Source organism: Sphaerodactylus townsendi, linkage group LG03 (assembly GCF_021028975.2).
Source record: "Sphaerodactylus townsendi isolate TG3544 linkage group LG03, MPM_Stown_v2.3, whole genome shotgun sequence".
In the NCBI taxonomy this organism is placed as follows: Eukaryota; Metazoa; Chordata; class Lepidosauria; order Squamata; family Sphaerodactylidae; genus Sphaerodactylus; species Sphaerodactylus townsendi.
Window position 1 is genome coordinate 54,210,661 of NC_059427.1, and position 14,034 is coordinate 54,224,694.

The window sequence follows — 14,034 nt, forward strand, 5'->3', positions numbered from 1 at the left end:
ATTTGAACTATGTAATTTGTTTTGAGTATCATTGAAACAGGTGGACTATATATATATATAAACTTTAGTATATAAATGCTATAGTATATATAATGCTATATAAAATGCTATAGTATATAAATGCTATATGTATATATAAATGCATAGGAACCATAGGATTATTTTCTTAGTGAATATACACAGATCAAGCAACAATGGCATAATCCTTGAGCTGTCTACAGGTAAGGGATCATTTCCCAGCAACTTTCCATCTTCAGAGCAGATCCACAACTCTTCTGTGCATAAGATTCCTGAGGGTTCATATGAATTAGCAGAAGATTTCTGCTCACTTACTTCTGGGCATAAATGCCTTATTATTTGTCTCCTGTTCAAAATAATTTTCCCAGCAATAAGAGTTCTTTTGGAATACTGTGGAACATTGTCCTGTACTGAAACAGGATTCTGGGCCTTCCCCACAACGATCTGTCACTAAAATCCCCCACAGGTGCCTGTTGACCTTCTAACCTGAGAGCACCTTCTAACCTAAGATTTTCAGAACAGACCAAATGTCTAGCTAAGCTGAAAGTGATAACCAGCATATCAATGTTAAAGCCTCTGAACTACTTATAGGATCCCAGGGCCAATTCCACAGGCAAAGAGGCACAGGTCAAGAGCCCTTTAGTTCTCACCTTTAGGCTCGCATCCAGGGGTGTAATGAAGCAAACTGTAGTTGGATGCCCCCCCCTCCCATGGGCGGCCACTCCACCACAACCAAATTTCTTTTTGCACCAGGACATTAGTGCCTGCAGGGGATGCATTTTTAGACATATCAGCACCAAATTTCAGTGTATCATCAGGAGACTGTCCTTATGCAACCCCCCAGGTTTGGTGAGGTTTGGTTCAAGGAGTCCAAAGTTATGGACTCCCAAAGGGGGTGCCCTATCCCCCACTGTTTCCAATGGGAGCTAATAGGAGATGGGGGCTACAGTTTTGAGGGTCCATAACTTTGCCCCCCCCCCGAACCAAACTGCACCAAACCTGGGGAGTATCATCAGGGCAGTGTCCTGATGAGACCCTGAAAGTTTTGAGACTGTATCTTCAGAAATGTGCCCCCCCAGCCTGCAACCCCCATTGACAGCAATATAGAAAACTCAATACAGAACAAAGATTCTTGGTCAAATTTCTGGGATGTTCCTGCAGGGGGCGCATTTTTGGATGTATCAACACCAAAATGTTAGGGTATCATCTGGAAACTGTCCTGATGGGACCCCCCAATTTTGGTGCAGTTTGGTTTGGGGGTCCAAAGTTATGGACCCTCAAAGGGGGTGCCCCATCCCGCATTCTTTGCTAAGGAGATGGGGGCTACCCTTTTGAGGGTTTATATATCCCACCTTTCTTTCCTGCAAGGAAATTTATATCCCACCTTTCTTTCCTGCAAGGAAACTCAAGGTGGCTTACACACTCCTTTCCCTTCCTCTCCCCACAACAGACACCTTGTGAGGTAGGTGGGACTGAGAGAGTTCCAAAGAACTTTGACTAGCCCAGTGGCGTAGTGCCCACCGGGAAGGGGGGGCGCAACGCCCCGGGTGGAGCCACAGTGGAGGCATGGCCAGGCTGTGGGGGGGGGACATGGCAGGGGCATTCTGTGGCAGGATGCTGCCACAGCAGGGGCACAGGGCACACATGCACCTGGGTGCAGTTTTCCCTCGCTCCGCCTCTGGACTAGCCCAAGGTCACCAAGCAGGAATGTAGGAGTGCAGAAACACATTTGGTTCTCCAGATAAGCCTCTGCCACTCAGATGGAGGATTGGGACATCAAACCAGTTCTCCAGATTAGAATCCACCTGCTCTTAACCACTATGCCACTAATATACTTGGATGGAAGACCAGCAAGGAAGCCCAGGGTTGCTGTGCAAAGGCAGGCAATGGCAAACCACCTCTGAAAGTCCTTCACCTTGAAAATCTTACAGGGTCTCTGTAAGTCAGCTATGACAGAAAAAAAAATGCTTTACTAATGTTTCTTGTCCCCAATGGGAATATTACAATAGATGGTTCCAATTTAGTCTTATTTTGTTTGTAGAGATCAGGGTTGTTGGTAATCACATCTCTCTGAAATACTAGTAACACTCCAATAAAAACTAAAGGACTAAAAAATAAAATTACACATATTTTGTCTTCCTGCCTAACAGAATTATTGCTGGGGGATCAAGTTTCCCAGCGATACCTTTAAAATACTGGAAAAACTAAATAGTTCCAAAACAGATATCTTACAGTATTTTTTGCAGCATTGCTATTTTGCTCACTCATATACTTTCATTTTTTTTGTTCGATTGTCATTATAAAAAACAAGCTTATTATGATTGTCATAAATATATAGTATAATAGAAAAGTCAATGTTGTCTCTTCAGACCTCACTAACAGGGTACGATCCTGTTTCAATCAAATGAAAGGATCATCTGCTCTTTACTTCAATAGGATTGTTCTCAAAAGTTCTGTACAAGTATTTGCTAGACTCCTCTGAGAATTTCAGCATGTGCTACCTTTTGATAAAGCTGCATCAAAATAATTGAAGTTGGAATAAAAAGCAAACAAATGCCTACCTTTCTAAAGTACTTGGTTCAACTGTTCCTGTTAACTAATCCCGGCTCTTGGAAGACAATTACACAGAGCCCTGACAACCTTGCCAACCCGCTGTAGCGTGCCTCATGCCAAACACCATTGTTATTTCATTGACCATGTTCGCTGTTACATATGCATATGAAAAACAGAAGCTTCTTCATCAGGATTACCCTAATAGCATTAAGAGATTATTATTTTTTAAATTTCATTGGAAGAAAATTCACTTAAATGAGATTACTTATTACTTGACTGGTTTCCTATCATGCAGTTATGTTTAGGTAAGTGGAGTCCACTGGAGTATTATTTCTTTATTTTTTAAAAAAGAAAAACCTGATTTTATACATTAATGGTTTCAAATAAAAGAGAGGTGCTACGTTTGTGCAGTGGCTCTTTTGAGAAAGTTAAGTCTGATGTTCTGGTTAGAGGAGATAACACTTTTTGTCCCTCTTGGTGCCCCCCTCCTGGTGTCACCATTAGTTGCTAATTACTTGCAAACAAATAAACAATTAACTCCTCGTGCCTCTTGGTGGGAGAGTCTTCATTGACATGCTAAAACTTTCTAATAAAAGATTTTAATTAATGACGTGGGGAATCCAACCCCCTTGTCAACAAAGCTATAAGGAAGACCTGCAAGACAATCCTGAGGTACGGGTGCATTTGGTAACTAGCCTGACAGGAAAAGAATGGCAGACAGATCCCTGGGTTCTGGCAATCCCACCTCTCACAATCATCAGGACAAATCCGGTCTTGGAGAAAACAAAAATGCATCATGTTCATTTTCTATTGAAAGCATTTTGGGGATGGAGCAGAAAAAAGATGGCACTCCAGCTGCAAAGCCTCACAGGCCATGGGTGGATAAATGGAATAATTTAGGTAAGACAGCGCTTTAATCTATTTTTTTTCTTTATTCTTTATGTAGTAATGTAATTTATAAATAGTGAGAATTCAGGAAATAAACTGTATGGAAAATGGCAGTTTGTCCTTAGTTAAATTAAGCAGTGCAATGTTTCACTAGATAATCTTGTAAAATTTCACATTTTTTACTTTTTAGGAGAGGATTGTAATCCTCGTTTGCGCATCCCTGCTATGTCCTATGCAGTCCCATTGTTTCATGCAAGCAACTACCCAGATGTGGAAGAAAGAGTTCTGAAATGTGAAAACTATTTTGCAGTCAATGAAAGGCTTTCTTACAAAAGGGAATTGAGTTGGTATCGAGGTAGGAGGCCAAGGACTGCATTCACTCGAAAACAGGTAGGGATTCAGTACATTTAATCTATTCAAAAATGTAAGAATGGATGTTTTGCTCAGTACATTGTTTAATAAGAGGGCATCTATTAGTAAGAAACGAGAAGTGCCTGTTGTACCAAAGTCTGTATGACTGAACCTTTACTGAATAAAAAAAGTTTTCCAAATGTTAATACGTAATTAGCACTGCTGTTTGTCCAAAATAACTTCATTGATTTCCCTTGACCTGCTCTGGGGTTTTTAAAATTAGAATCTGATCCAGAATTTAATCAGAAAATTCAAGTTGAACCAATTAACGTTACTTTTTTTCTGCTGAAAAATAAAATAAGGCATAATAGACTTTCTCTTTATTAGATTGAACTGCTGGAAAATGTTTTTAGAGTGAATTCTTATCCTGGAATTGATGTCAGAGAAGAACTCGCCCAAAAATTAGATTTAGATGAAGATAGAATCCAGGTAACGTTTAAAATTAATTAATGCAACATTTATGTGAACACAAGTGTTATTTCTGTGCAGTTTGGCACAAATAATAGTGATATAATTATCAATAGCAAAAATTATGACCTCTAGAATACAGAGTTATGGTTGCAGGAGGAAGACCTGCCCCATAACACCATATTCATTTGCATTAATGCAATCTTAATATGACATAAGTGATTGCCAGACTTCCTTGCTAGGTGGAGTGCCCATTTTCCAGGGGAGCCCTCAAATAAATGAATCGAAAAGGAATAATCAGACACTTCCATAACCTCTCTGCCAAACCCAAATGTTTGCATGAAATGTAGGGTCTATTAATTGTTGAAAAAGACTAGCTATTTTCAATTTTAAACTTTTATTAATTGGTAACTAACAACTTCCTTTAAAAAGTTCCTTGTTATAATCTATTGCTTGTAAAGGGCAATTCTAGGCAGAGTTGTACCTTTCTAAGACCATGGACTTCAATAGATTTAGTACTGTTAACTCTGTTGTTGAGAATTCTAACATACAGTCATAGTAGCAAGCTAAGAGGAGATTTTTTTCACGCATGATAGTAGTCTTCAAAATTAAAAGGGAAATTATGGATAGGTGGAAGTGAGTGCATTAAGTTGATGGTATTATGATCACTACCAGTTTGGGAAAGTACTAAAATGGCCTCTGTTGTTGTTTTTTTACAGAACATATTTGTGTTTTAAAGAGTAGCACTTATTCTTTAAATGAAAATGTTACAAATTAAATAGCCAGTTTTAAAAAAAAGTCTAGATGGAGATGAAGGAAAACTTCAGTTGGGGGGAGTTTATTCTGGCTCTACCCTTGCTGCAGGTCTACCTCTGTCTATCAAAAAATGATTCTGATTAAGAGAGGTGGGATCCAACCAGTTCTCACCACTTCTCTAGAAGTGGTTACTCATTTTTTCTGAGTGCCGAGAAGGGGTTACTAAAGCAACCTCCCTGCCCAATAGGGACTGGAGGTCCATGTGTGCGGCGGCGCCACTGTTTGAATCCCACCACCATCGGAACCTGTAATTAAAATTTCTGGATCCCACCACTGATTAAGACATCAGAATACATACAGTGAAAGAGGATACAAGTGGAACTTGAAAGATTAACAACATTTGTTCAGGCTTAAGTTTTAATGAGTCAGAATTAACTTTACAAAAACTTATGCTAGAATAAATGTCAATAAACTTTCAGGTGTCACTAGACTTCAGTTTAATTTTTGCAGCTACAGTCTAACATAGCTACATCTGGACTATGTATAAGTATACCGTTAACAGACATTCATATTAGCAAAAATGTTGTTTTTTGAAATTTGTCGAAGGGAGTTTTGACTGTTGAAAGCCCCCCCCCCCCCCCCCCCCGGCCCAAATCCTCCTAGTTGCTAAAATTCAACTGGGCTTGAATCTAACCCTTCTACTGCAGAACAACACAGCTTTCTGTTCAGGTGTAATGAGGAAATTAAAACATGATCTGCCATAAACACAAAGTAGTGAAAATACATTTGAGGGTGTAAACAGGCATGTGGACAGGGGTGAACCGGTGGACATTGTCTACTTGGATTTCCAAAAGGATTTTGACAAAGTTCCTCACCAGAGACTGTTGAGAAAACTCAGCAATGAAGGAATAAGAGGGGAAGTCCTCCTATGGATTAAAAACTGGTTGAGGAACAGGAAACAAAGAGTGGGTGTAAATGGGAAGTTCTCACAATGGAGAGATGTCGGGAGTGGTGTCCCCCAAGGATCCGTTTTGGGACCAGTGCTCTTTAACCTATTCATAAATGACCTGGAAGTAGGGGTGGGTAGCGTGGTGGCCAAGTTTGCAGATGATACCAAATTATGTAGGGTGGTGAGAACCACAAAGGATTGCGAAGAGCTCCAAGGGGACCTTGATAAATTAGGTGAGTGGGCTCAGAAATGGCAAATGCAGTTCAATGTAGCAAAATGTAAAGTGATGCACATAGGGGCAAAAAATCCAAACTTCACATACACGCTACAGGGGTCAGTGCTATCAGTCACAGACCAGGAAAGGGATTTGGGCGTCTTAGTTGATAGTTCCATGGGAATGTCAACTCAGTGCATGGCAGCTGTGAAAAAGGCAAACTCTATGCTGGGGATCATTAGAAAAGGAATTGATAATAAAACTGCAAAGATTGTCATGCCCTTATATAAAGCAGTGGTGCGACCGCACTTGGAGTACTGTGTCCAGTTCTGGTCGCCGCATCTCAAAAAGGATATTGAGGAGATAGAAAAAGTGCAGAGAAGGGCAACAAGGATGATTGAGGGACTGGAGCACCTTCCCTATGAGGAGAGGCTGCAGCGTTTGGGACTCTTTAGTTTGAAGAGGAGGCTGCTGAGGGGGGATATGATTGAAGTCTACAAAATTATGCATGGGGTAGAAAATGTTGACAGAGAGAAATTTTTCTCTCTTTCTCACAATACTAGAACCAGGGGACATTCATTGAAAATGCTGAGGGAAGAATTAGGACTAATAAAAGGAAACACTTCTTCACGCAACGTGTGATTGGTGTTTGGAATATGCTGCCACAGGAGGTGGTGATGGCCGCTAACCTGGATAGCTTTAAAAGGGGCTTGGACAGATTTATGGAGGAGAAGTCGATTTATGGCTACCAATCTTGATCCTCTTTGATCTGAGATTGCAAATGCCTTAACAGACCAGGTGATCGGGAGCAACAGCCGCAGAAGGCCATTGCGTTCACATCCTACATGTGAGCTCCCAAAGGCACCTGGTGGGCCACTGCGAGTAGCAGAGAGCTGGACTAGATGGACTTTGGTCTGATCCAGCTGGCTTGTTCTTATGTTCTTATGTTCTTATGTTTATTGAGCAACCTCAGAACATTTCCAATATATACAGTGGAACCTCGGTTTTCGTTGGTAATCTGTCCGAAAAGAATCAATGAAAACCAAAACCGATGAAAACCAAGGCAAATTTTTCCATAGGAATAAATGTAAATTCAATTAATCCATTCCAGGCACTCCAAAAAACATACAAAAACACATTTCTTGGTGAATAACCATAGTGTTTAATGCTGAAAACAGTAACAAACAATAACACTAGGATCAGCTTCAGAGCCAGTGGACCAATGTCACACCAGAGGTCTGTTTCTGACGCTTCTTTAAAATTTGTCTGAAATGGGGCAAGACATTGTCATTAAACAAGTTGCAGACATGGCCTGCAACAGCTTTGTCTGGGTTGTTTTTCTTCACAAATCCCTGCACCTTACTGCAAATTGATGAAAACTGAGGCAAATCTATGAAAACCGAGACAAAATTTTCACTTAAAAAATCGATGAAAACTGAAACCAATGAAAACCGAAGGCAATGAAAACCGAGGTTCCACTGTATATAAGAAGAAGAGTTTGGATTTATACCCTCCCCCCTTTCTCTCCTGTTGGAGACTTAAAGGGGCTTACAATCTCCTCCCCCCCCTCAACAAACACTCTGTGGGGTGTTGGGGGGGGGGGGGTTTGAGAGAGCTCAGAGAGCTGTGACTAGCCCAAGGTCACCCAGCTGGCATGTGTTGGAGTGCACAGGCTAATCTAGTTCCCCAGATAAGCCTCCACAGCTCAAGTGGCAGAGCGGGGAATCAAACCCGGTTCTCTTGATTAGAGTGCACCTGCTCTTAACCACTACGCCACTGCTGCACATATGAATGACAACTTTAAGCCTAATAAAATAACCATTTTTGTTTCATCTATATTCAGACTGGCCAAATTAGCACAATAGGCAATGCAGATGGGAGAGTGGGATAGTGTCCACTGGTTCTACAGCTCACCTACATGAAATCAGCCTAGAGTTGCCAACCTCCAGATGGGCCAGGCCTGGAGATCTCCCAGACACTAAAAAACAGTTCTCCTAGAGGAAATGACTGCTTTGGAGGGTGGACTCTCTGGCATCACACCCCATTGAATTCCTGCCCCCCCCCCAAACCCCTCCACCCGCAGACTCCACCCTTAAAATCTCCAAGAATTTCCCAACTCAGAGCTGACACCCCCAAGTCTGATGCAGAATGTACATGCATACAAACTGTACTCACAGCTTCTCTGCCTATGAACCAGCTTTTCAGTATGCAGTGGGCATTATTGTTATATTCTAGTCTACATATCTTTGAAATTAATAGAAAACTCTCCTTTATTTCAACTTCTTTTGCATTATTGTAAATACCCACTATCTATGGTTTTGACTTCTTTGCTTCAGGTGGACTTTTTGTGCAGTATCACTTAATGCTGAAGACTCAGCATGAATTAGTGAGCTCTCCTTTGCAAACTTTAGTACCCTTGTTCACATAAGTACATTCTACAACCATTGCCCAGAAACTAAGACCTTCACTAGTGAGGCCTACAGTGGTTTTACATTCATTTCAGCAGAAACGAAATCCAGTCTTTCAGAGCCACCAAATTCACACAAATATTTTAGAGTGTGTGGGCATGCGTGCAGATGTGCATTTGTGAATACATGTGTATACTAATATTTAAACTTAGCATCAAAATAGGATGTTTCTTGTATATATAGGAAAGAGCAGTATGGTGTAGTGATTAGAATGCTGGAATAGGATCTGGGAAACCCAGATTTGAATTCTTATTGTGCCGTGAAAAATTGCTGGGTGATTTTGGGCTAGTCACACATTCTCAGCCTAATCTACCTTATAGGATTGTTGTAAGGTTAAACAGATGAGAGAACAATGTAAGTCACTTTGGATTTCCATTGGGGAAAAAGGGGGGCATAAATGAAGTAAACAATTTTCCCCAATTCTTTCTATACAGTATGATGTTATTAAAGGTGAATGATAATTACAAGTATGCATTTTCTATAACTTTCAGATCTGGTTCCAGAATCGCCGGGCAAAAATGAAGAGATCACACAGAGAATCTCAGTTTCTAGTGGTGAAAAATGCTTTCCCACAAAATATGATAAAATAGGATGAATCTGCAAAAATCGCTTGTATATTGTAGCATTTTGTGAAGTGTTCATAAACTCAATATAGTATTAAAGAATTTTCACATTATTTCTTAAAATCTACTAGGATGTGTTTCAAGTAGTTTTCAAAGAGTTTAATAATTTTACTGTGGAAAATAAACTGAGAATACAACTGTTGCATGATTCCTCTTAATATTTAATTTGGCAATAGCATTTCCTTTAACAGTTTTTATATATATACAAAAAGAAGCAGTAGCAAAGCTATTTTTTTAGTTAACTGACCAAAGGTGGTGATGCACTTGTTCTGCTGCTGGGATAAATTATAAAGATTTTATGGACATCAGTGGAGCTTTACAATTTTACAAGAGATGCTATACATTACTCTTTTGTGGTTGTTGTTTCATTACTGTAGAAATTTGCAAAGTCTGTGAAATCAGGATTCCTGCAGGACTGTAGGTGGTCCTGAGGGCTAGTTTATCTTCAGGTGGTTTTCTTTTTCTTTGAAAGACAACAGAAGCATTATATGAGGCGGGGGGGAGGAAAGGGGCTTTTGTTGAAAAAAAGAGTAAAAAGCCACATGTGCTACATTGTTTGCACAGTTGTCTGGACTGTCACTATATTTAAGAGGAGGAGAAATGTCAAAAACATAAAACCTGTTCTCATTCAAACCCTCTCCTGTCATTATGGAAAACAAAGATGACATGTACAGAAATTGTTTTCAACATTTCAATGATTTATGAAAATTAAATAAAGAAACCAAAATTTCTGAAAGTAATGTTTCTTCTAATTATTCATAGAAATAAATGTGTGTTTACTGAGAATTCCTAAGATAAAAACTCCAAGTATTGACAATGTTTAGAGAAGTCTATACTGAAGAGAAAGTTGATTATAAAGGAATAGCAGTGAGTCCTCAAAGACTTTGTGCTGTTCAGTAACATCTCAATGTGTCTAGTGCATATTAACTTTGAACTACATTTTTTTCGCTAATGTCATTATTATACTAGTAACCATTTAATCAGTTATTTATGCAACCAATTGAACATCCCCATATGATGCAATCTGAGTTGTGAAGACTGTGTGACAAAAGCTAATGAATGGTCTGACTAGGATCCAGAAGCCCCAAGTATGAATCCCCAGTCTGGGTAGAGGCTCTTGGTGGGTGACCTGGGCTGCAATCTAAAGATTGTTTATGTTTTTCATATTGAAATATCCATGCAACTCTTAGAAATCTGGACCTTCTAAAATACAATTTCTCTCCTTTTCCCTCTCTGCACCATAGGGAAGTGCTTACGGTTGTGCATTGTGAAGGCAATGCACACCCATGCCTCTGGGCTAGACCCTCCAGGGGTATCATTGTGAACTCAGCATGGACAGCAGTCACAAATGCTCTGGCTAGCAAGGCTTCGGTGCAGGAGATATGCAGAGCGGCCACTTGGTCCTCGTTACAAGATTAACACGTCTAGTACTGCAGATGTGAGCTTCGGCCGCAAGATACTGCAGCACATCCTTCCTAAATTATGGCCCACCCAGGTAGGGGACACTACTTTAAAAGGTCCCATGGTAGAGAGATGTCCTACTGCTCAGGGGAGAACAACCATTGGACACTTACCTCCTCTGAGCCAAGGAGGATATCTCGCCCACCCGATCCTGGATACAGCAAGGTCCAGATTTTTTTTTTTAAAGGAGAATAAGTAGGTTCCTTGGGGAAAGTTAATTCGGGGCTAGGGACAGTTATAAGGTTAGTTCTGTTTCCTGTTAAGTTAGCAGCTGATAATTTATTCCAGTTTGATGAGGTCAGGGTCCCTTCCTCTCTCGGTTCCTTGCCTTTTTCCTATCTGAGTCCCAGTGGCTACGCCATTGTCTACATTGCTCTTCGGAGACCCCAAAACAGAGAAAGAAGAAGGGGTGACCCACCAGCAACAGGAAGCTGAAGCTTTACTTCCTGCCTTTCTAGGAAGCCAGGAAAAGTCACCCATGGTAGAGAGATGTCCTCCTTGGCTCAGAGGAGAAGGACCCTTCACGGTAAATGTCCAATGGTCGTTTTACTCGAAGTAAAGTAAAACTTTTTGGGATTTTTGGGGATTTTTGTATAACTGAATGGACAAAATAAATACCATGATTCCAAAAAGATTGCACATGTTGAAATAAAATATAAGACAATCTGAACTATTCTAAGGCACACTGAAGTTTCAAATGGCAAATAATTCTTGCTACAGAATGCTAGAAAAGCCTGCTCCATTCCCCAATCATAAGATAATTTTGCATGAGTGGCAAATGGAAAACTGGCATTTGTAACTCAATAAAGATAGCTGTTCCCACTGTTCTGTGACTGGACACCTGTGGGTGACTTTCGGAAGTCTTGACCCTGTGGTAAGGGCACGAGTGGATATAACGTGTGTGCTTTTTAAAATAGCCTTACAACTTGCCTAATAAAACCCATTTGGAAGGAAGCACCATTATTTTCAGTGGGATTTTATTACACATAAGTGCATACAGGACTTCAGAATTAATCATGTAACCGTGTATATCGACCAGCCTATAATAATTTAGCACTGAAATGAGAAATGACCATTCAGGCAGGAAAATGTACTGAGAAAAATTCACAAGTGAAGAATCAGGAGTTATAGTAAATTGAACAGACTGCCAGTTTGTAGTGTATGTGATAGGAAAAAGTGACTTTGGACCAATGAATCATTGGGTCTTCCTCTGTGATGGAACAAGAGACCCACAAATTTAGTTTTGGATCAGCTGAGCTCTGAACAAAAGCCAAATACTTAGCAACTGGATTCTGATTTGCTCATTTGACATAAAGAAATTAGACCATAAGGAAATGACTTACAAAGCATTCCAATGTTTATTTTACTAAGGTTGACAATTGGGATACTGAACAAAAGATAGCACCATTTGTAAACATCTTAATTTGTTCAGTGATGAATGAGGAGGATGCTTCTGATTCAAGGCCTGTGTAATTAAACCCCCTCTAATTTAAGATCTTTGTGACCAGTAATCACCAGATCAGGTTGTTTAAAAATCAATAGGTGCAACTATGTTATTATTCAATTGATCAATTCAGTTTTCTTAAACTTAATCTCATTTGCTTTCCTTCATTTTATAAAGCTTAATATTCTATGATTAGATCAGTTACCCTAAACCATCATTTATTTTTTGATAAAAAGGGTAGATGATGCTAAAACAGCAGTACCATAAACTGATTTCTGGATGAAAAAAGGTCAATTATTAGCAACATGAGCAAATGTCATTTCTATATACTGGGAAAAAAATCTATATTTCCCTTATAGTCAATGGACTGTGATTCGGTAATTAGAAAAACTATAGTTGCATGCAAAAAGTCTTCATCTCACTTTCTCTGGATGTGAGTTGGTTCCACTAATTTGAGAATTAAATCTTATGTGAATGAATTAAGGCTGCAGTCTTACTTATAATTACTTGGGGGTAAATCCTGTAGAACTCAATGGCACTTTCTTCAAAGTCAACAAGCACAGAGCTGCATGACCAGTTTTTCCTCATTATTTCAGCATTAACAGCTTTAGGGTACAGTAAAGGGAGTTAAAGTGTCATTGCATGTACAGCACAACACAAATATGAGGAAATAGGAGTGTTTTCTTGCATGTACCTTTGTTCTGGGAAGCCAAATCCTGAGGGTCAGTGTGGTGATGGTATGGCAGCTATCCACACAATAGCAGCAGCACTGATCAAATCCTAACGGCCGTCCCTTGGGATGGGGGTGGGGGGCATTTCCATCCACACCGTACAGACTGCACAGCTAGCATACTGGAGTCCATAGCAACTCTGGCAGTGGTACCTGATGACATTATGGTATAGTGGTTAAGAGCAGGTGCACTCTAATCTGGAGAACCGGGTTTGATTCCCTGCTCTGCCACTTGAGCTGTGGAGGCTTAACTGGTGAACCAGATTAGCTTGTGACCTTGGGCTAGTCACAGTTCTTCTGAGCTCTCTCAGCCCCATCCACCTCACAGGGTGTTCATTGTGGGGTGGGGAGGAGGGAAAGGAGATTGTAAGCCCCTTCGAGTCTCCTTACAGGAGAGAAAGGGGAGACATAAATCCAAATTCTTCTTCTTCATCCTTTTGAGTGACAATGTGCAACAAGTTAATGCCTGTTGATGAAGCTGTTGCCCCTCAATGGTATTGTCCCCCTCCATGGAGTGCCAGAGGTTGTGGTGAAAAGACACAGCCACAGCACATCCTCAGTTAGGCATGTGGCCTGAGTGTTGTCCCATAACCCACCCATGTAGCAGACTAATGCCCACCAGTCTCCTAGCAAGAATGCTCCGGGTCTTGCCCTTACAGGGAACTCCCATTTTGAAGCCTGTAGACATGCACATCTTAGCACAGGCCTAGCAATGAAAAATGGAGCCTGGATCAAACTGATATCAAAATGGCAGTGAATCACTGTGAGAGTATATAAGGAATGTAAAGACAGATCTTCAATTAATCTGCCGAAGGAGAAAGAAGAAGAAAAAAGATCAGACTGAAAGCTTCAGTTCCCACACCCAAGACCAGCAACCTAACCACTAGGCCAAGAAGGCAGACTCAAATGAGACCTGCTATCAAGCATGAGGCAGCCCTGATAGCAACACCAGCCATATTGAACCCGGCTGACAACCTTGCATTGAATGGAAAGGCTCTGGGCTATTGCACGGTTAAAAAGGCCAGAGGCAGGCAAAAGATCTGGAGCTGATGTTTTGCCCTGCTAAACTGCAAAAGGGAAAACAGGACAGCCAAGCTGAGGAGCTACCCTG

General features: G+C 40.6%; 1 protein-coding gene across 1 annotated transcript; it reads left to right on the forward strand.

Annotated features, from left to right (window-relative positions):
• The first annotated feature begins 3,281 nt into the window (after positions 1-3,281).
• On the forward strand, positions 3,282-9,900 carry HESX1 (HESX homeobox 1). The gene is made up of 4 exons (XM_048491502.1): positions 3,282-3,471; positions 3,650-3,849; positions 4,198-4,299; positions 9,157-9,900. The coding sequence occupies exons 1-4, from the start codon at positions 3,282-3,284 to the stop codon at positions 9,253-9,255; spliced, it is 591 nt and encodes a 196-aa protein (XP_048347459.1). The 3' UTR covers positions 9,256-9,900.
• Positions 9,901-14,034: the final 4,134 nt, after the last annotated feature.

Bases quoted from the DNA above. Each gene is read 5' to 3' on its own strand.
- HESX1 (XM_048491502.1), top strand. From the start codon at position 3,282: ATGGCAGACAGATCCCTGGGTTCTGGCAATCCCACCTCTCACAATCAT. The intron at 3,472-3,649 runs GTAAGACAGCGC...TTTACTTTTTAG, and splicing joins GGATAAATGGAATAATTTAG to GAGAGGATTGTAATCCTCGT. The intron at 3,850-4,197 runs GTAGGGATTCAG...TCTCTTTATTAG, and splicing joins CTGCATTCACTCGAAAACAG to ATTGAACTGCTGGAAAATGT.